General features: G+C 55.7%; 2 protein-coding genes across 2 annotated transcripts in view; one reads left to right on the forward strand and one right to left on the reverse strand.

The window, feature by feature from the left end:
- The window catches only part of LOC119113415 (all-trans-retinol 13,14-reductase), a 44,060-nt gene extending 26,508 nt beyond the window's left edge, over positions 1–17,552 (reverse strand). Inside the window, exons 1-3 of the mRNA XM_037237733.1 lie at positions 17,371–17,552; positions 9,066–9,236; positions 8,373–8,503 (exon numbers count right to left, since the gene is read on the reverse strand). Of these exons, the coding sequence (XP_037093628.1) occupies positions 8,373–8,503; positions 9,066–9,231 (297 nt within the window). The 5' untranslated portion in view covers positions 9,232–9,236; positions 17,371–17,552. The remainder of the gene's footprint in view (positions 1–8,372; positions 8,504–9,065; positions 9,237–17,370) is intronic.
- Positions 17,553–19,911: 2,359 nt separating this feature from the next.
- Positions 19,912–20,394, forward strand: LOC119113416 (vacuolar protein sorting-associated protein 26C-like). Its single transcript, XM_037237734.1, has 3 exons — positions 19,912–19,920; positions 19,966–20,091; positions 20,185–20,394. Exons 1-3 carry the CDS (start codon positions 19,912–19,914, stop codon positions 20,392–20,394), a joined length of 345 nt encoding a protein of 114 aa, XP_037093629.1.
- Positions 20,395–20,932: the final 538 nt, after the last annotated feature.

Raw genomic sequence — 20,932 nt, forward strand, 5'->3', positions numbered from 1 at the left:
AAGGCTGTCTCCGTTTCGCACCGGCAAGTCACGCCACACGGCGGCGGCACGCAACAAGGTAAATGGTGCTCCTCCGCGGATAAACACGATTTATCAGAACACAACAAGCACATCGCCAAAGGTCACACGCGCGAGCCAGCTGCGGGCCAAGGGCGGGCACTTTTCACTCGGGGCTGACTTATGGTTCCACGGTGACGGCGGAGATGCACGGCACGCCATCTGGGCTGCGCTAATGTTCGCCGAATGTACGCGTGCCGCGTGCGAGCGCCGCCTGGCCTCGGTAGGCAGCTTGTGCTTGGTGCAGGTGGCACCCCGCGGTGCATTTCGGACTGCTCTTCACTCCCTCTGCAGCATCCCGCCTGCAGCGGAAACTACCAAGGCGCGCCGTGTTTGTACTGACGCTGACAGAACGGCACGGAGCCGCCAATGCGAATCTCAAACAGCCGGGTCCGCTCCGAGAGGCAAAAACGGCACGGAACCCTGGGCAAAGCTGATCCGTATGAACAGTGTCATCGCGTCAACCGGAATACTTTTCACTTCTTTCTTTCTTTCTTTCTTTCTTTCTTTCACTTCTTTCTTTCTTTCCTTCCTTCTTTCTTGTTGGCCGCTATCAGCATTACCCCCTGCCCACTGCACCCGTTCCATGTTCGGTGTCATCACGCACCAGCCTCGAGCACACACACGCTGTCAGAGCGTCCGCCGCGGTCCGTATGCATACAGCGAGACTCACCGCGGCGACCCAGAGCCAGTCTGACCTGTCGAGGCGGCCCAGAGCCAGTCTGACCTGTCGAGGCGGGCCAGAGCCAGTCTGACCTGCCGAGGCGGCCCAGAGCCAGTCTGACCTGTCGAGGCGGCCCAGAGCCAGTCTGACCTGTCGAGGCGGGCCAGAGCCAGTCTGACCTGTCGAGGAGGGCCAGAGCCAGTCTGACCTGTCGAGGCGGGCCAGAGCCAGTCTGACCTGTCGAGGCGGGCCAGAGCCAGTCTGACCTGTCGAGGCGGCCCAGAGCCAGTCTGACCTGTCGAGGAGGGCCAGAGCCAGTCTGACCTGTCGAGGAGGGCCAGAGCCAGTCTGACCTGTCGAGGCGGGCCAGAGCCAGTCTGACCTGTCGAGGCGGGCCAGAGCCAGTCTGACCTGTCGAGGCGGCCCAGAGCCAGTCTGACCTGTCGAGGCGGGCCAGAGCCAGTCTGACCTGCCGAGGCGGCCCAGAGCCAGTCTGACCTGTCGAGGCGGGCCAGAGCCAGTCTGACCTGTCGAGGCGGGCCAGAGCCAGTCTGACCTGTCGAGGCGGCCCAGAGCCAGTCTGAACTGTCGAGGCGGGCCAGAGCCAGTCTGACCTGTCGAGGCGGGCCAGAGCCAGTCTGACCTGTCGAGGCGGGCCAGAGCCAGTCTGACCTGCCGAGGCGGGCCAGAGCCAGTCTGACCTGCCGAGGCAGGCCAGAGCCAGTCTGACCTGTCGAGGCGGGCCAGAGCCAGTCTGACCTGTCGAGGCGGCCCAGAGCCAGTCTGACCTGTCGAGGAGGGCCAGAGCCAGTCTGACCTGTCGAGGCGGGCCAGAGCCAGTCTGACCTGTCGAGGCGGGGCACCCGACAGAGGGGTCTCTCTCCAGGCGGGACACGTCTGTGAAGCCGCTGACTGCCGCGGCGGGCATCGTGCAACGCGGCGATCACTCCGCTCATCAGCCAGCATTGGTATTAGCTAAACATAACACAAAAGGGCCCTAGTGGTAATCTAACAAATTGAAAGCAAGGTAACCGGCGTGAACAAATGGCTCCTTCCTGGGACGACGGGGTGTGACGAATGGGTATGAGCCTATTGCCATGAAAACAATGCCAGTGGAAGTCATCAAGGCAACCGACTCCATCCATAAACCGCCACGAGGAAGCGTAAATCACAACTCGTGAACCCAACTCGTAAATTCAACTCGTGACCGTGAGCATTGCCAAAACTGCTGACTGTTTCCACATCCCATTTCAATGATTTCATGACATCGTCTTTTCACAAGTACGCCCTGGCTTCCTGAAGGTCTGCTATTGTCAACAAAACCGTTCAAAATATGTAAAGTAAGGTCCATTTCTTCCACTTTTTTCACCACAGACACTCACAGAAAACAAACGCGGAGAATAGCGCATGCTAATAACACTTAAGCTCTCCTTTGTGGGAAAGGGACGCTTGGTACACTCGCTTTACCCATAAGCATAGTTTTATTGATAGGCATGCGTTTCAACATAGCGGCCCACTTCATGTTTTCAATTGTTTCCATCATAATTTACCTTCTGCTAGGACCAAATTATGCGTGTATCTGGAAAGCCAGTTAATCCAACTGACACACCACTGGTTTGTGTCAGAGTCGACTAGATTCCTCCTCCACACTTGCCCTGAAGGGGTCGACTTCAAGGACAGGGCACGAGTTTGCGCGGCCACCGAAATGTGCCAGTCACGGACACAAAGGTAGCTGTCACAGAGTCTGAGACACCTCACGCGACAAAAATGGTTCGTGACCTTCCCTCGCCACCACCGACGAACTCGCCGACACACGCCAGAACCATCGTTCATCCCGCCCCGACGCCGTGGCTTTGTCTCGCAGCTAGCGGAGGAGCGCCGCTCACCGAAGCGGCCCCGTCCTCCTCGCCGGTTTTCAACGCGCCCGCCATCACGGAACGGATCACGGGCGGGCGCGTCCGCGCGTGCAGAATCACCCGTCGGCGCCGCCACCTGCCGCGCGCGCGCCCCCTCACCGGGCGTCACGGGGCGCCGGCGGCGCCGATGCGCCGTCTGCGGTGACGACCGCGACGGCGCCAGCAGGAGGGGGTCACGCCGGAACGGGGGGGGGGGGGGGTCACGCCGGGGCGCCGCCGGCCTTGTGCATGGCCGCGGCCGGGACGGCCCAGCGGCGGGGCAGGATCACCTGCGGCGGGACAGGCGATCCGCTCGTCAGCCCAGCAGAGTGTTGCAGAAGGGGAGGGGGAGGCTGGGGCCGCCACCGACTGGCACACGGCGCCTGTCCCGACCGCTGGGACGGCCGCCGGACGTCATCAGCGCAGGGCTGCGGGGCGGCCCAGGCCGGCAGCCTGGCGTCACCAGGGGGGAGGGGGGAGGGCGCCAACGAGCATGGCCGAGGTCGTCATCCAGACGCCGTCAGCAGAGGACAGTTTGTCAACGGAGCGGCCCCGTGGCGGAACGGACCTCCGTCCGGCCGCCAGCACGAACACCGCATCATCGCAGGAGGCCGTCATCAGTGAACAGTCTGCGCCAGGTTTGATGGTGCCAGCTCTCGCCGGTACCTCTGCGTCACCAGCGCACCGACCGCGCCGCCGACGGAGAGCGGCATCTGACGTCATCAGGACATTTTCACGAGGACTTCAGACTCCACTTTAGACCAGAGGATTCTAGACACGAGGATTCCAGACCCGAGGAATGCAGACCCAAGGATTGCAGACCCGACCGATGAGGCCCTAAAAGACGTGATCAGAGGCCGTCACAGACGCCATCAGATGCTGTCACAGACGCCATCAGAGGCCGTCACAGACGTCACGCACGCCCGGGCCGCGGCGCCCACCGATGTCATCGCCGGACGTCATCGTCCCGTCGGCGTCACCATGAGATGTGGGACGCACGACCGACCGGCGCCCGGACGTCATGACGTCACGAATCGCGCCCGCGGCCACAGCTGAACACGCTCGTGCGGCGGCACTGACCACATAGCCTGAGCCCGTTACGTCGGAGGCAGCATCCAGCCTCCAAGCCCATGCTCTGGACCTGCGTCGCGTCAGGCCGCGGCCAGCCCGCCTTCACCGTCCGCCAGCCACGCCAGCCAGCCAGCCACAACGCAACAACGCCAGCCAGCCACACGTCCGCGTTCCCGTCACATAGGCCAGCACGAATGAGCGGCGTGCTTCCCGTTACACAGCCGGCTCACTCTGCGGTCCCAATGTGCGAGGTGTTGCCGGAGGTGTGAGGACCGTCGTTCACAAGGACGGTCCGCGGGCCGATGAACGCTTCAGAGACGAAACAAAGCGGATGTACGCACGTGGTCATTATCGGCTGACATGACATATGCTATTCACCACACGGCGGTCGGTTCAGTGTCTCCTCGGCGCCAGGCGATGGTCAGACCGACAAAGGGACGCGCTACGACGCCATGTCGTATTGTACTACGACACCGTGTCGATAATACGACACATCGCGCCGCGATGACCGGCATGTTCGTCTGCGACGCTCTTGATCCGATGATGCACGAAGGGTGCCGATAGTGAAGTGGTTAACGCATCTACGTTAACAACTGCACGTCTGGGAGACCAGTGGTACGGAGTTCGATTCCCGGTGCCAGATGCCCTTCCTCCCAGAGTGGAGGCAGGTGGCGTCAGTTAGCTTCAGCAGCTGAGTGCATCGTAAAGCACCAACAATAATGACGCCGGCGAGGCGCGAGACCAGGTTCCGAACGGCTGGGCCATGCGCCGTGCTGCCTGAGTGGCGGAGGGCGGACGCCGCGCTGCCGGAGTGGCGGAGGGCGGGCGCTGGCGAAGTGTGCCACTATTTGGTCTCTGGACAGGGAGCAAGAGCCGCACGTGTCATACGTGTCTGTCCCGATAGTTCAGCTGGTTAGAGCGCCTGCCTTCCGACTCACCCACCAGTGGAGGGGTGGGTTCGAGCTGTTTCATGCGCCCGCTGTTCGCCCTGACTGAAATGGTCCGAGGTCTAAGCGTAAATGTCAGGTCAAGTCAGAGGGTGGGAAGGATCGTGAGAAGCACTGCGGCAGACCAGGCTTTCGCCATGAAATTGAAACGTCGGCCCGGGATTTCACGGCCGCTGCTGTAGTCGGCCTCGCGCAATCCACGTTGTTTAGCGCAAGTTCTGATCTCAGACGTAAATGCAATAAACAGGTTCGTCGTAAATTCGAAAAGGAAAACACGTGCGTTACGGGCAAGTGATATTGCACGCCATGTAGAAACCGATATTGCTTCGAGGCAAACGTTCGGCGACAAATTGTTGTGCGGACTGCATTTGTGCAAATGAAATACACAAGTTAAAATCACGAGCTTTCGCGTGCACTTCGTTCAGTTCAGTGAGCGCTATCATCGTTCAGAGTAGTCAAGCCAATGCCACTCGTTCTTGCTCCGTGCAAGCACGAAAATGTGAAAGCATGCCAAGGGCGCAAGGCTTTATGTTCTGCCCCAGATCGCCAGGTTCGTCTTAGTTCTTAGCCTACCGTGACGATACTGACCCGTCACTAGCAAACCGCAGCCTAGAGGGGTCACTAGGAAACCGCAGCCTGAGGGGGTCACTACGAAAGCCCAGCCTGAAGGGGTCACTAGGAAACCGCGGCCTAAAGAGGTCACTAAGAAACCTCAGCCCGAAGGGGTCACTTAGAAACCTCAGCGTGAAGGGGTTACCAGGAAACCGCAGTCTAAAGGGGTCACCAGGAAACCGCAATCTACAGGGGTCACTAGGAAACCGCAGACTAAAGGGGTCACCAGGAAACCTCAACCTACAGGGGTCACTAGGAAACCGCAACCTAGAGGGGTCACTTGGAAAACGCACCCTAAAGGGGTCACTTGGAAACCGCAACCTAGAGAGGTCAGTAGGAAAACGCAACCTAAATAGGTCACTAGGAAACCACAAGCTAGAGGGGTCACGCCGGCTATCAAATCGCAGTGACCGAGTCACACATCCTAGAGGCGGCTATCGCATCATTCTCTGAATGGATCGCGGCGCACACGTCACGCCCCCTTTATGGAGAGCCAGCGAATGCACTGGTCATACAAGCGCTCGGGGGTCATGGCGCGACGGGGATTCCAACCCGGGACCCCACATGGGAGTCCGACGCGCTAACCACTCGGCCATTGCGCTCCGTACCCCAACTTACTAAGGTGGGATCTGAGAAGTGATTACATTTTCGACAAGACCAGTCGTGCTCGGTTACCGGCGACACGCGGGCCCAGGCTACGGACGGTGACTGCTCTAAGTTGTAACGGATTTTCACGTCAGTTTCCGAAACCAGTGACACCTTTTCAGTTTCCGAAACTAGCAATGCATTTTCGCGTCGGTTTCCGTAGCCAGTAACATATTTTCTCGTCGGTTTCCGTAACCAGTCAGCCTCCCACCCTTTAATAACAGAGTCGCGTGGCTCCCAAGCTCTCGGGACACGTATGCACCAAATTAGTGACTTTTGCAAGACTGCACTCGAAAAATCAAAGCAGCGCTCAAGGCTGCAGCACCTGCTGAATCATGAGAAGCCAGGCAGACTTCGTTTTGGAGTGCGAACAAGCCCCACCGCCCGTACCGCCACCCAGTGGCCCACCCAAGTGAAAAGCAGCTTCACTTGGGCGGAAGGGGTGATGTCCCTATTTACAAGAAGATAGAACAATTATTTCATTGCCGACATGTTGACATCGCAACAATGGGTTGGTGCATACAACGGTTGACTGCTCCCTACTTGTTCTTTATTCCTTCCTCTTTTTCAGGATCCAATTACCGTCCTGCTGGTCTGGTGCTGTCTACTGTTCGCTGAAGACTATATGTTCCTAGCGTGACAGTTACTCGTAATCGTTAGCAATGTTTGTTGCATTTGAACTGTTAGAACATACATATCAGGTGCCGAGCGACCTTTAGGAAGTTCTCTCAGCTGAGCTGTACAAGGTGCACAATACATCAACGAAAGCATGTTGCCACGATCTCGATTCAGTAGACGTTGAAGAAGCTATCTTTTGCGGCGTGGTGTGGAGCTGAGGATAACTGCGCCTGCCATATTTCTTATTCTTATCCAAGATCCCAGCTTTCTTATTCACGATACGTACAACGAGCAAGATGCATCCAATGGGCGCTTCTCAACCTACCGACAAATCCTGTACTCACTCAGATGCCAACTTTTGCGCATCATCTTTGTCAAAACACTTCTACACCGGATATGCCACAATGTGACAAGCATCTCTTATTGGGCTCATGTTAAGACCAAGGCCGTCGGATTATTGCTTTGCAGAATACTCAGAAAAGCAGGGGACCCCAGTGAATCGGAAACACATCACAACCTCCTGTGCAACTCAACTAGTGCCGATGTTTGAGAACCCCATCTTTATCAACGATTAAGCAGTGATGAAGAAGCACTACACCAGCTGTCAGAGTCAGCAGCTTGTCGGAGGCCAGCGGTCTATCAATACCTGGTCTGGTTCAGCGCGTTGGTGGGACTGCGCTACCGTCTTCAGGCATTTACACCATTGCTTGACGGACGGCGTTACAATTTGGGTAGCCGTGTGCGTCCAAACGAGCGAGAGGGGTCCGGCCGCCGACGCGACACCGGCGCCATCTATCACCGCCAGCGGGAGGCTGTCCGCCAACACGACGACGCCGGTGCCATCTATCGACGCCCACGGGCGTCCGGCCACCGACGCGACAGTGGCGCCACCTATCGGCGCCCGCAGGCGGCCCGGCGCGCCACCGCGCGCACGCAGAGGGCGCGCGGTCGGCTGAGAGTGTGACGCGGTGACCGAGAGCTTGATGTCATGTTGGCCGTTACATCAGTGGAGTGCAGTTGACCAATGGCATCGGTTAGATCGTAAGATGGTCGCTTCCAGCGACGATGGCAGTTGTAAGCGACCGTCGCCTAACTGAGAAAACGCCTGATGCGTCCCACCAAACTTTCCCAAAAATGCATCAAAAAAGTAAACGAGGGAGGCATTTAGCTCACCCGGGCTGAGAACGCAACGCAGTTGGATATCACGTGCCCCACGTTACGAAACAGTCAGCCGACGCGTGGTCTTGGCAACCTGGAACCTACCCTCCTTGACACCGAAATGCTATTCTGTGCACCCAGAATCCACCCAGTCATGATAAAGCACACAGTCGCTGCGACTCCCCAGCCCTCGATGTAGCCCGGCCGCTACAGACACCCAGCGTGGTGCCACTTCTTGCCACAAATAGCGGGCCTGCACCCGGTCAGATGGGTTCCACGGCCGCGGGCCCCAAGGGGACCAGCGTCAGCTCCAGACGCCGCACCCCCTCACCATCTCAGCGCGAGCCGCGCGCCAATGAGATCTCTCGGCATCAGTCCCGCACCTGTTCGCGCGCCGCCTCCCCACCACCCTCAGACACCGCACCGCCTCCCCACCACCTCAGCACGAGCCGCACGCCGCTGAGATCTCTCAGCACCAGTCCCGCACCTGTCCGCACCGCCTCACCACCACCCTCAGACACCGCACCGTCTCCCGACGACCTCAGCACGAGCCGCGCACCGCTGAGATCTTTCAGTACCAGTCCCGCACCTGTCCGCGCGCCACCTCACCACCATCCTCAGTCCACATAGCTGCCGGCCCCCTCCCGGCCGCACCGTTTCAGACCAACCATGGGCTGCCGACCGCTCGCAGCCCCAGCTCCATACCTGATCGTGCTGCTCCAGCACCAGCACCTTCTTGCCGGCCTTGGCCATGATGGCGGCCACGGAGAGACCGCCGATGCCGCTACCGATCACGATGGCGTCCAGGTCGGCCGGCACGCGGTCAGGCGAGAACGCTGCCGGCAGCGACATCTAGTAAGCACAGGTATAACACAAAGTTCGCGAAAGCGCGCACCGCCGCTGTCGCAGGCAAGCGGGCTGTGCCCACTACGCCGTGAATGATCGTGAACTTAGTGCAGATGACCATGATTTAGGCTACACGACACACCGAGCTTCCTGAAGAATTTGGGAAGTGAATGAGATATGTGGAAGCTGTCAAGCGAGGGCTCCAAGCTTTCACAAGAAAATGAATGAAACACTAATTGAGGCTAGAACGCGCACGCTTCCACGTAAAACACACACCTTGAAGGAAATCAAGGGAGACCAAAAACAACATATTTCGAGATTCTCAGTGACGCCAAAGATAGCAAAACTTCGCACGAGCGATACCTTGAAAACACGCAAAACAGCTTACTCTCACCGACGTTTCACAACCTGGCCACATCGAAGCAACACATCACATCAAAATTACACAACGCCAACACGCATCCAAACGGGCGAGCCCAGGGCAGCAGCAATATCTGCCGTCAACCACGGCTGAGCCCGGGGCACGGTCGCCAGCCCAGCCCAGCCACTCACACTGCTTGATGACCCGATCGCGTGCCTTCTGGTCGATGACGAGCGGGCGCACGGACTGGCGCGCGTCGCTGGCGAACGGGTTGTTGGAGCGCGGCCGGCGCAGCCAGCGGACCAGCAGCCGCACGGCCACCAGCACGGCGGTCACCTTCAGCACCAGCACCAACATCGCGCCTGTGGCACACGGAGGCGACCGGTGAAAGGACGGAGCGACGGTGGTGACATCTAGCGAGCGGCGGGGACATCTAGCGGGCGGCGGCGACACCTAGCGGCGGCGGGGACAGCTAGCGGCGGCGGGTCAGCTGGCGAGCGGCCCGATCCGTCCCTTTGGAAGGTACCACCAAGTTTTCGGGACGAGCTAGGCGTTCGTTCGCGGTTCAGTAGTTTACGGGACGTCGCCCGCAGAGGGGTAGATTGAAGGCCGCGACATATTAGATAAGGCGCAGCTCCTTGCTTCTTATTCAGGGGCACTCTTATGGTCTATGAAACAGCTATCTCAATCCGCTCATCACCGCCCGACAAATCATCGGCAGCAGGCTGTCACTGCCCACCACCTGTGCGGCACCACTTGGTGAGCTTAGTGTTTCACCACACAGCACCCCTCCAGCTTTTTCTTTAAAAAACGGAACGTGGCGCACATCGTCAACACCCTTCGGTGGAGCGTGTGACTGCAAACATCATATTGGCATTGAGGGGGCATGGCGCAACCGGGATTCGAACCCGGGCCCTCCGAGTTGGAATCCGATGGTCCGACGTTCTAACCATTCTGTCACTACGCCCCCATCCACCGGGAAGTGATTCGACAGTCGCTGGCTGGCTAATGACGTCGACACAGGGCGGAAACGAGCGTCCTAGCAGTAACCGCCCCTCCATCCTCTCCATCCCCACAACTGTCTGCTTTCGGAGAGCACCTGACATAACAGCGTTTTCATAACGCTGCCCGCCATAAACAAAGCGATGCCTGACGGAATACTATCAGACAGGGTAAAAGATCTGCCTTCGCTCAAGGAAGCTGTGGACTAGGTACCACAATCTGAAATGCAATGGCGCACAAAAAACTTCTGAGGAAATGGGTACCACAATCTGGAGTGCAATGGCGCAAAAAACAAACAAACTCCTGACTGAGGATATCTGCTACACTGCATTAAGAGGTTCGAAGCTCTTTGTAGCAATATACCGATAAATTTCGTTCGTAGCGTGTTTATCAAACCGCAAATACGTAAGGCATTAACTAAGAACGTGCAGTTGTACGCTAGCTGTATGGTGAAAAATTAAATCATTGAAAGCTCCCGTCCATATCACTGCTCAAGGCAGGTGACAAACGAAAACAAAGGCAAAATCAAAAGCAAAAGCAAAGCAGGCGGTCACCTGACGTGACGCGTACAGATCACTTGAGCACTCTTATCGCGTGACGTCATCATGACTTGGCACATCATCCAAAGACCCACACTGATCGCAAGAACGCCCCTTACTCCCCCATTGCAACACAGCCATAGTGACTTGACACATCGCAGCTTCCGAAAGATTCAAGGACGACAGTATTCAAGAGCTCGATTCGCACTCGACAGTCACTCGATAGGTGCTCGACGCGCAACCGATTGGTCCTTTTCTGACCACAATTGATGACACCTCGTTTCTGGTCCGCTGGCACTGCATAGCGGATAGCCGGTTTGTTTCCCGTGTATGAGCCAGCGCATCGCCGGTTTTTAATTGTGCGATCGTATCACCATGGCTGTAAGCTCGACAGCACTGGACGACGCTTCGCTGAAGAGAACACAAACAATAGCCGACCCGTCTCGTGGCAGCTAAAACCCAGTGTCCGGTACGACAACGCAGCATCCGAACGAGGGGGGGGAGGTCTTCGACGGAAAATGCGCGGGGCACACACTGAAACGATGTGAAACGGTGTTCTGTGCCCATTTCGGGGGCCAATATGACCATGATATAACCAAAGACTGTGCTCAAGCGAAACTTCACGATTTTCCGCACACCAACCACGACGCACAGCCCGAGTTCAACATCACACTCTGTCGAAAGATGACCACGACTAACGAACCGCAGCTGGACAAAACTTCCCCAAGCCTACATCTACCAAGGCCCATCACCCTGTCACCACATCACTGGAAATGACTTCCGCTACGGACTGTCACGGCACGCTCAGCATCATGACAGGTTCATAAACATGACAGCCACACAGTCACGCATCATGACAGGTTCATGAACGAGGATCTCATGCTGAGTTCATAGCGAACTCGCAGAAAGATCTCCTGGCCAGCATGTGCAACCATCACGCGCATCGGAGGGCAACGCACGCCCAGCAAACGCCGAAAGTCGCGCTGGTGCTGGCACCTACCAGAGGAGCGGGCGGCTGTGAGAAAGGAGCTCGGGTCCGTCTCACCACAGAGTAAGGTCCGCGCACACTCGCCAGAAGCCGGCCGGCTCCGTATCTGCGAGGCCGCCGAGCCAGGACCACCACCGATCAGGAGCTGTGCGCGGGCCCCCGTGACCTTCGACACGCACAGCGGCGCCGCCAGGGATGCGTGGAGGGGGGCCCTCGGCGGGGCGGGGCGGGGACATACGCGACGGGCACTGGTAATTTCAAACTGGACAAGGGCGACGCCAGGGACGCGTAGAGGGGGGCGGGAGGACGTCCCCGGCCAGGTGACGGAGACACTGGTCGGTGAGCCCTGATGATTCTGAACGGGGCGGAGGCGCCGCCACGAGCGCATGAAGGTGCGTCTTCGGTACTGCATTCATTAAGCGACCCCGCCTGGAGAGACAGGGCCATAGCACCCCCCCCCCCCGCATAAATCGCACAAACACATGCGCACCAGTGACCGCGACCCACGGCAAACACATAACAGGGAGCGCCCCTGCACCATGCACAACCGCATGAACATGACCAGGCAGCGGCTCGGCCAGGTCCGAGCCTCGCGCAGGACTCCCCGGAGGTGGGAACGGCCGGCGTATGCAGGCCGGTTGGCCCGCGGGGACAAGCCGACGTCGGGACCACGCGCCCGATGACGGCGAGGAGCCGCCCATGGATTCGCCCCTGGTGTCGCCGGGCACTTCGACCGCGTGGTCACTGCAGCTGATTACGTCACGGCCTCGTCGGTCGGCGGGAGCCGCTTCCGGGCGCGTTGCAGGGATCGCCACCGTGCCAGATCGGCGTACGACCTTGTGACCTATCGCAACCCTGATTCTGACAATGGGAGTGCCCGAAGCCATCGGTGCTCTGTGCACCCGACGGCCCCCGCCTGCCAGCACCCAGCACACAGCTGAGATGCAGATGGCGCTGCCAGAGTGCATACGTCACGCATGTCAGTGTATTGTGGCGTTTCATTTTCAGTGGTTTCTTCTCCTACACTTGCTTCAGTATCTTTCGATATTTTCAGTGCTAGCCAGTACTACTAACCACCAAACCAAGTCTCTGTCGCTACCTACCAAACCCTAACGCCAAACGCGAAGCGCTCGAAGGCCTTACTAGGAAGGAACGACACTGCAAGCAAACATCCAAAATCACACGACCACAAACGCTTCCTATCTACGCTCGCGCTGCACCGGACGCCACCTGGAACAACGCCCGAGCACATCGCCGCCCCGACAGGCGGACCTGCTCGCGGCCCGTACCATCCGTCCCAGCCCAGTCCGAGGATCCCATGCGCGTCGCCTCACCGGTGACACGCCTCTGCGCGGCGGCGCACACCTGACACAACAGCCGGGCGACGGCTGGCGCCTCGGAGCGCCCGCCGTCGGCGCGCGGCGGCGGCGGCGGCGGCGCTGCTGACCGGGCGCCGTGGCCGCGCGCCAGGGGAGCGACGCCGACCGAGCCGTCACCGATCGCCGCCGGTGACGGCTGGGCTGGGCACGCACAGCGTCTGTCTGCTTCTATCCACACAAGCCTGTCTGCAGGAGCGTCTACATACTACCATCCACAGGCTTATGTCCACACACGCCTGTCTGCAAGAGTATCCACACACTACCATCCACAGGCTTCCGTTCACACACGCCTGCCCGCAGGAGTGTCCACACACTACCGTCCACAGGCTTCCGTCCACATACGCCTGTCCGCAGGCATATATCCACTCACTCCTGTTCCCACGCAGGACGCTCAGGACGCGACAGCCAAAACGCGTCACCAAAGCGACAAGAGCACAGTCCACGCTTCGGTTTTGAACCCACGGCCTGTTGGGGCGTTTTTGTGCGACCGCACCAGTCTGGCGCAGTTTTTGTGCCCACAGACGGCCCACCCGGACGGTCGGCTGCGGACTGGACCACCCGTGACGGTGCGGATCTGCCGCTCCCTCGACGTCACGTATAAATGCATCACGGCACGGACTGAGGTAACAACATTGTACCCGCTACAGTCGGGGGACGCCAACAGTTTCTGTGCACGAGCTACGATGCAAAAGCGAACTGTATAGATACGGAAGATACACCGAACGGTTTAGGAATTCGGCGTTATCATAGGGTTATCACGGCGAAGGTGCGAGTTCGTGAAAATGTCGCAATAGGGATATCCGTTCATTGTGATACGATGTTCCTTGGCCCTCAACAATAGCGCACAAATGACAGCTCAATACTATACACAGCTTGGGTATTTGTATGGCTGTTTTTTTAAAGTTTGCGGATGACTGTACCCGCCCCAGGGTCCCCTGTATCAATATGTCGATGAAAGTTGTTCATGCATTTAGTCCCGACATCCAGACTAAGCCGATCCACGACACATAAACTCAATATGGCCCCTTTCCGCCTTTTAGCTGACGTCATTCAGACCCAATCCACGAGAGAGGGTTGTTTTTTGATACATTCATGATTGATACATTCGTAAAAAGTCGCATAACTACGGCACTGTTAGGCCGTATTCAACTTTAATATGGAATGATCATATGAGAACATAATTAGATCAGCCTCCAGTCTATTCCAGCTCATTAGAGCGTACAATTTTCATCCAATTATATCTAACGCGTATTTGAGACTTTAACCAGTTACTTCAGTTCAATCGACAAAATATGTGTCATCTGAAGATTTGTCCAGTCAGGGAGGTGTGCATAAATGCAAAACTACAAACACTTCAATATTTAGATACATGCGTCCAGGGGTGCCACTGTATACCTTTGGATGAGAGCCAGCCGTCTCTAGCCATTGTTTACGTATTTAAACACTACACTTGTGGCGATGCATGGAAAGAACGGGTATGTTTCATAGATGGCGCTGAGCTCTCGCACGCAGGGCTCTCAACAGGCCGTATCAATTCGCATGTCCATGTTCACGCAGTGGCGGATCCGGGGGGGGGGGGGGGGGGGCACGGGGATATGCCCCACACCTTGAGCTTCATAAAAGGCTCCGAGGCGCTCACAGCCGGCCGAACAAACACGGCCTCTCAACACAAAGCGCAACAAAACTGGACGTCTTTGGGCCTCCAGACACAAAAAATGTTGCAAGCGGAAGCGAAGGGCTCACAAGTGGAAGAAGAAAATTACTCTTCTTGATTGAGCGGGTGGTGATTGGAGAGATATTAGGGCCCTTTGAGCTGTCTAGGGGCCTGTGCTGTTGCCCGGGGCCCTACAAGTCCACTTGCAAGGGCGATCTGGTGGCTAAGGAGCCTTCCACGTTGTCATTGATATCTATGCATTTGCTGGGAGTGTCCTACGCTTTTGTTGAGCCCTATCCGCCAGCGTGCTGGGGCACTATTGTCGGTCAGGGCTCTCCAAGGATTCTTCCTATTCGCCTGAAAAGCTTTTACGCTATTGCCCGGAACTCTATATGTTGACCCGCAGGGCTACTCTCCGCTGCTTACGGGCCCGTCACATCGGTCTCCGTTCTTCTACTGACACACTCGCGATAAGCTCATGGGCCGTCTACAGCGGTCTAGGGCCCTTCCCATTTGCCGACACTTGCCCTGCCTTGCGCTCTTATTGGGGTCCCTATCGGATAATCTGCTCGGCCATACTGGATCATCCGGCCCGCCACTCCGGGTCTTTAGTATTTACTACCTGAATGGAGCGCTCTACGCTATTAGTATTTGCTGTCTGAATGGGGGGGGGGGGGGGGGGGCTCTACGCCATCATCGGGCACCATTTGTTACCTGCTAGTGGGCGTTTGGTCGTTTGGGGGGGGGGGGAGGTGGCTCTAATTTATCTTGGATACTTTTAGTTTGCTTGAAGGACCCAACGCTATTGTTGGGGGCCCTCTGTCACGCTGTTCGGGCCAGTGGCGGATCCAGAGGGGAGCGCACGGGACTATGTACCTCCTTGGGCCCCGAATGAGCTCAGAGGCTCCGACGAGGTCCACAGTCGGACGAACGGATGCAGTTTTGTAACACAAAATACATCACAATTTAATCGTTACAAAACCGTAAAAACTATTGGCGTATTCTTCGGCCAGCATCTGACGTGGGACTCGCGTACACCCATGTTGGTCTGTCGGTGAACCTCCATCATATCATCCCTCCACAGGACCTGTGGTATCATTTTACATCCGACTTCCTCAAACTTCTAGTCCAGGCACAAGTTTTCCCACACATCTATCACTGCCTTTCTGTCTGCGGAGGAGCCACTAAGTGTCAGCTTCAACGTGTCCAAAAGACACTGGACTTCGCGGCCAGACGTGTGACTGGGATGCGGCACTCGGAACACATTTCGCCGGCTCTACAAGCACTTGGCTGCACAAGGGTGGAGGGGACGGTGCGCCACCACGACCTTGCACAGGTGCAGAGAGCCCTGCACCGCAGCTAGTGTCCCCCTCCCCCCCCCCCCCAACTATAATGGACATGTCTGTTCGCGTCCGTGCATCATCGCGGGATACCCGTACCGCAGCGGCCGGAATTCTGTGGTTCCAAAGGAGTCGACTTACAAGAACTCAGCGAGAGTTTGCGCATCGATCCGTGCCATGCTGTGAGGCCAGGTCTGCGGAGCCGGCTGCCGGGGACAGCAACGTGTGATGTCGCTGCACTGCACTTGGGACGGTCTTGTTGTGGCATGCGTATTCATAGGAAGCGTTTAAAGTAGCACCTGTATTTTACTTCTATTGCACCATTGCATATTACTTTGCCTGACATTTTACAGCATCCTGTAAGTGCATTGACTGAATTCGTAATAACCACCGAGTGGTAGGATTCCAATAAATGGCTATGACTATGACTATGGCTATGATAATTCCAATAAATGGCTGTGACTATGACTATGACTATGACTATGACTATGACAATGACTATGTCTTAACCTGACTGGGCACTCCCGATCGTTTAAGGGATCACCAAGCTGGTCTTGATCCTTCTCGTTTGCTCTCAAGACCCTGCACTGTTGACAAGAGCCTCTCTGTCGACCTGCCGCGGCGCCCTCGATCGCTCAGGCACTGATCACTTCATGTACACAAGTTTGAAATATACATGATGAATATTTCCCTTGGCACATTAGCCTTACAGCAGTAGTTGCATCGGTGCTGCTGAATCTTTACGTGCAATTGACGAAGATAATTGTACATCCAACCCACGTCGGATGTCGTTTCCGCCGGTTTTCAAGTTTGTGGCACTCATACTTGTGCATCATGTTCTAAACACATTTTAAATGCTAGATGTTTTATAACCCTCCACAGCAGTCAAAGCAAAAACTCTCCTAGCATTCTTTGCTACTTATTTCCTATATTTATTTCCTAGGTGCTGCTCTCCTAGCATCCTTTGCATCTCACCTTGAACAGACCAAAGCAGAAATATCTTTTGACAATTAGCTGAGATATCAAGTTATCATGTACCCATGGTCATTGCTTTACACCATCACACCTAAATATCATCATGCATCATGGCATAGCATGCAGAACATTACCCAGTTGCACACTGTATGTCCAAATTTCAGAATTTAGCTAGAGGACTTAGAATCAAAGGCACTGCCAATTTCAGTGCAAGGAAAAACATTTTTTTCAAGAAATTATCATCCTACAAGGGTACTCCCAAATTTCCTTCCTTGCACACCAAATTTTCAAAAATCAGCACAATATGACCCGGCATGAGTTAGATCCACACAAGTGTGATCTCCATCATACAGATGGCTCCTAGGTGTCTCATGCACTAGATAGACAATTTGTGGACTGGGCCAAAAGCACAACTAAAGGGATCCTGTCAGCAACACCACTGCCCCTTATTTGGCAGCCTTACGTGACATTTTTGGACTCCTGGAGCAAGATATAAGAGCAAAACCCCAGGCACCTTCATAACAGATCATGGCTGTGTACCTGGTTCTATCTAACCACGCGACCTCATAGCCATGAATAACACCAATAAACTAACAAAAGCAGGACGCACAGCACTTACTGATTTCTGTTGTTTTTGGTACCACAAAAGGAAACAACTTTAGTATATTAAGTATGCCTGATGGGCACCATTCAATGTCTTGCGATAATTATGTGTCCACTCGACCTAGGTCGTTCACAACTTGCTCCAAAGTACTGGCCTCTGCCAACAACACACGCCCACCCAAATGGCACCAGGCGCGTGACACCGGAATCTCGTAAAATTGCACTGACAATCCTGTCTTTTGTCAGTGATGCGCTGGAAAGACCGACATTAGCTATAATGTCTTATTGAGGCTTCCTCCGTTCGTCCTGCGTTCGTTTTAATAGACAGCTGCCTATGTGGTAATAGTTGAACAACCTGATGCAACTTGCATTGTTCTTACGTGACTAGAAGTTTTCTACACCATCTATTGCCATTTTTTATCATATATTTAGAAATTAGGATTTAGAAGACATTTCTGAATTATTTAAAACCGTTTTCTCCTATTTTTGCGGGTTTGAGTAAACCGAGTGCTTGCAAAATTAGGCCCGACTCACGTGAACCAGTTGATAGAACTTGATTTTAAACTTTGGGTGATGTGGTCGCTGGGGTGTTGTATTGCCCTGGGTCGCTGGTCGCATGCGTTCAGGCTGGGTGAAGATAAAAGCCGTACTTTGTGCGTGGTGGGTCCGTGTTTCGTCCGATGTGCAGCTGAATCGTAGAATTAAGATTTAACAGGTTAGTTGCTTCCTTTCTGCCTCGTTGTGATGCTGTTTTCTACTTGTCCTGCCCTTGTCTTCTGCCATATTGACGCAGTCCTCACTCCTCGGCGTGATGGAGCTGCGGGCTGCGTGCAGTTGCAGCGTGTGAAGGAGAGATTGGGAGGGGACATTAGGTGTGTTTAAACTCCGTGTTATGTTGTCATCTTCATTATTAGCTTATTGCATATTATCCTGACCAACTTAAAATTGCTCTTTTGCCTTCACAATTGGACAAGATATGAAATTTGGCTCAGACACTATTCTTGCTCCTAAATGTTATAAAACATGTGTCCTGATGGCCTGAATTAATTTCCGATGACTTGGGATCTAAGGCATATTCAAAGCATGACCCACAAGTCACAAGCTCACTTTTAGAAGTCAGCAATGATTACTGATTTTGGGTATGTACTGTGACATCAAGCTGTAAAGATAACACCTTACCTGGACATGTCCTGCATGTCAGAGGTTGCAGCAACAATTATCTACATATATATATATATATATATATATATATATATATATATATATATATATATATATGTTTAAGTTATAACATACCTTTCATATGCTATGGCATAAGATTTAACCTATCATAAATAACAACAAACCTTTTCAAATTTTATGACTAGCAACCCCTGATCCATGATCTATGATCATGGATCATGACTACCATGATCCATGTTCATTAGCTGTGGCAGACCACTCCAGCTGCTGGGAATAGTCCATGGAAGTTGGCATTGATATTATTTATAACATATAATTACTGATGCAAGTATGATTTGGTATTATCCAATATTGTCAGCATAAAGCTAATTGGATGGAATTGAACAAGGTGTCAATATAAGTGCAAACTGTAGATTAGAGGAGTGTTTTAGTAAAAAAAGGTGATATTGGTGATGCTTGTGAACTGTGCTAGTGGCATAGAAAGGTTTGATAGTTTTATGAAATCTTAGCCTGCTGTCTGCAAAAGAAGATAGTGAGCTTGGACACTGTATTGTTCAGTGCATGACAAAACAAATGTCAGGGCTATTTCATAGTAGATCTGTACTTCTGCAAGCATCATATAGCCTTTGGTTGAGTGCAATGCTTTTGCATGCATGAAAAGGGAATGGAAGGCCCCTTGGATGGGAGAATAACAAATATTCAACCACAAGATGCATCATGACTACAATGCCATCAAGCATCAACAACATCCAAGAGTTTGGCACCCGGGCGATCGAGCGTGGCTTCGCGGCGTCTGAGGGTGATGGCGGGCACGCGCCTCGCCACCGTCGTCTGGCGCGCGATGAGCGGCGCGCCGCTGTCGCGCACCCGTGCCGAATGACCCGGCTGTGACTCCGCCACCGGCCGCAAGATGGCAGGCCGGCGCCGGCTGACGCGCCACCGGCTCTGCCGTGTTTCAGCCATGGTCTCGGTGGAGCTGCGCCTGCAGCGCGCCAGCAAGGTGTACCGCGAAGGCGAGCTGCTCTGCGGCGTGGCGGCGCTGACGGCGCGCACCGAGCTGCGCCACGAGGGCGTCTCGCTCTGCGTGCAGGGCGACGTCCAGCTGACGCACTCGGGCAAGTCGGCCGGCCTCGTCGACAGCTTTTACGCCACGCCCAAGTCGCTGCGGCTGCTGCACGAGACGCTGGAGCTGGCGCCGCCCGGCCGCCTGCCGGCTGGCCGCACCGAGGTGCCGTTCGAGGTGGCGCTGGCGGCGCGCCACGGCCGGCCGCTGCACGAGACCTACCACGGCCTGTACGTGAGCGTGCAGTACACGGTGGCGTGCGAGGTGCGGCGGGGCGTGCTGACGCGCGACGCGCGCGCGCAGCTCGAGTTCATGGTGGAGGCGCGCCGCGGCGCGGCGCCGCCGGCCGCCGAGCGGCCGCTCCAGTTCCTCGTCTCGCCGAGCAGCCTGACGCGCGCCGACGCGGCCGCCGCGCCGCCGCCGCGCTTCCGCCTGCGCGGCCGACTCGACTCGACCGAGTGCGCGCTGGGCGAGCCGCTGCGCGGCGAGCTGGTGCTGGAGAGCAGCGAGGCGCCGGTGCGCAGCATCGAGCTGCAGCTGGTGCGCGCCGAGGCTTGCGGCCGCGCCGACGCGCTCAGCCGCCAGTGCTCCGAGGTGCAGAACATCCAGATCGGGCTTGGCGACGTGCCGCGCGGCCTTGCCATCCCCATCCACATGGTGTTCCCGCGGCTCTTCACGTGCGCCTCCGTCAGCGCCGCCCACTTCCAGATCGACTTCTCCGTGAACGTGGTGGTGGTGTTTAAGGATGACCACCTGGTCAGCGAGAACTTCCCGCTGAAGCTGACGCGCTACTGAGCCGCCCCTGGCGGCGACCTGCCGCAGTGCTAGTCGCAGGGCGTGCGGACCTGTTGCGGTCAGGAGGCGGCAGGTGGCGGTCCTGTTGCCGGCGGGCTGTGTCGGGTGAAAGGCTTTGGAGCGAATGGCCACGGGAAACCGGAGAGGCATCATGCAGCTCCAGCTATCTACTGTGACCATGGGATGAACACCCGGATTATCTGTTGGAGCAGAAAGTGCCTTGGTCATCGCGAAAGCTGGAAGAAGTTTACCCATTCTGCATAGCTATCTGCACAATTGTATGCATGCTTGTATTACATGCGTGTATTGAGGTACTGAAAATATTGGTATTTGTAATATGTGCATTTTAAAGACCCTTTTGACTCGAAAGGGGCATGCTGCATAGAGTGCTTGACCAATTCCTCATTCAGTTTTTAATGCAATAGACCTACTTTGACGTTGGAAGAGCAATCTTCACCGGGTGTTTACATGCTGAGTGATGGCTCCATTGCTGCCTGTTACTCTCTGCCCACGAAGCCTATCGGGATGAAACGTTGTG

The sequence above is a fragment of the Pollicipes pollicipes genome, unplaced genomic scaffold (assembly GCF_011947565.3).
Source record: "Pollicipes pollicipes isolate AB1234 unplaced genomic scaffold, Ppol_2.1 Scaffold_7262;HRSCAF=8765_pilon_pilon_pilon, whole genome shotgun sequence".
NCBI classification, from domain to species: Eukaryota; Metazoa; Arthropoda; class Thecostraca; order Pollicipedomorpha; family Pollicipedidae; genus Pollicipes; species Pollicipes pollicipes.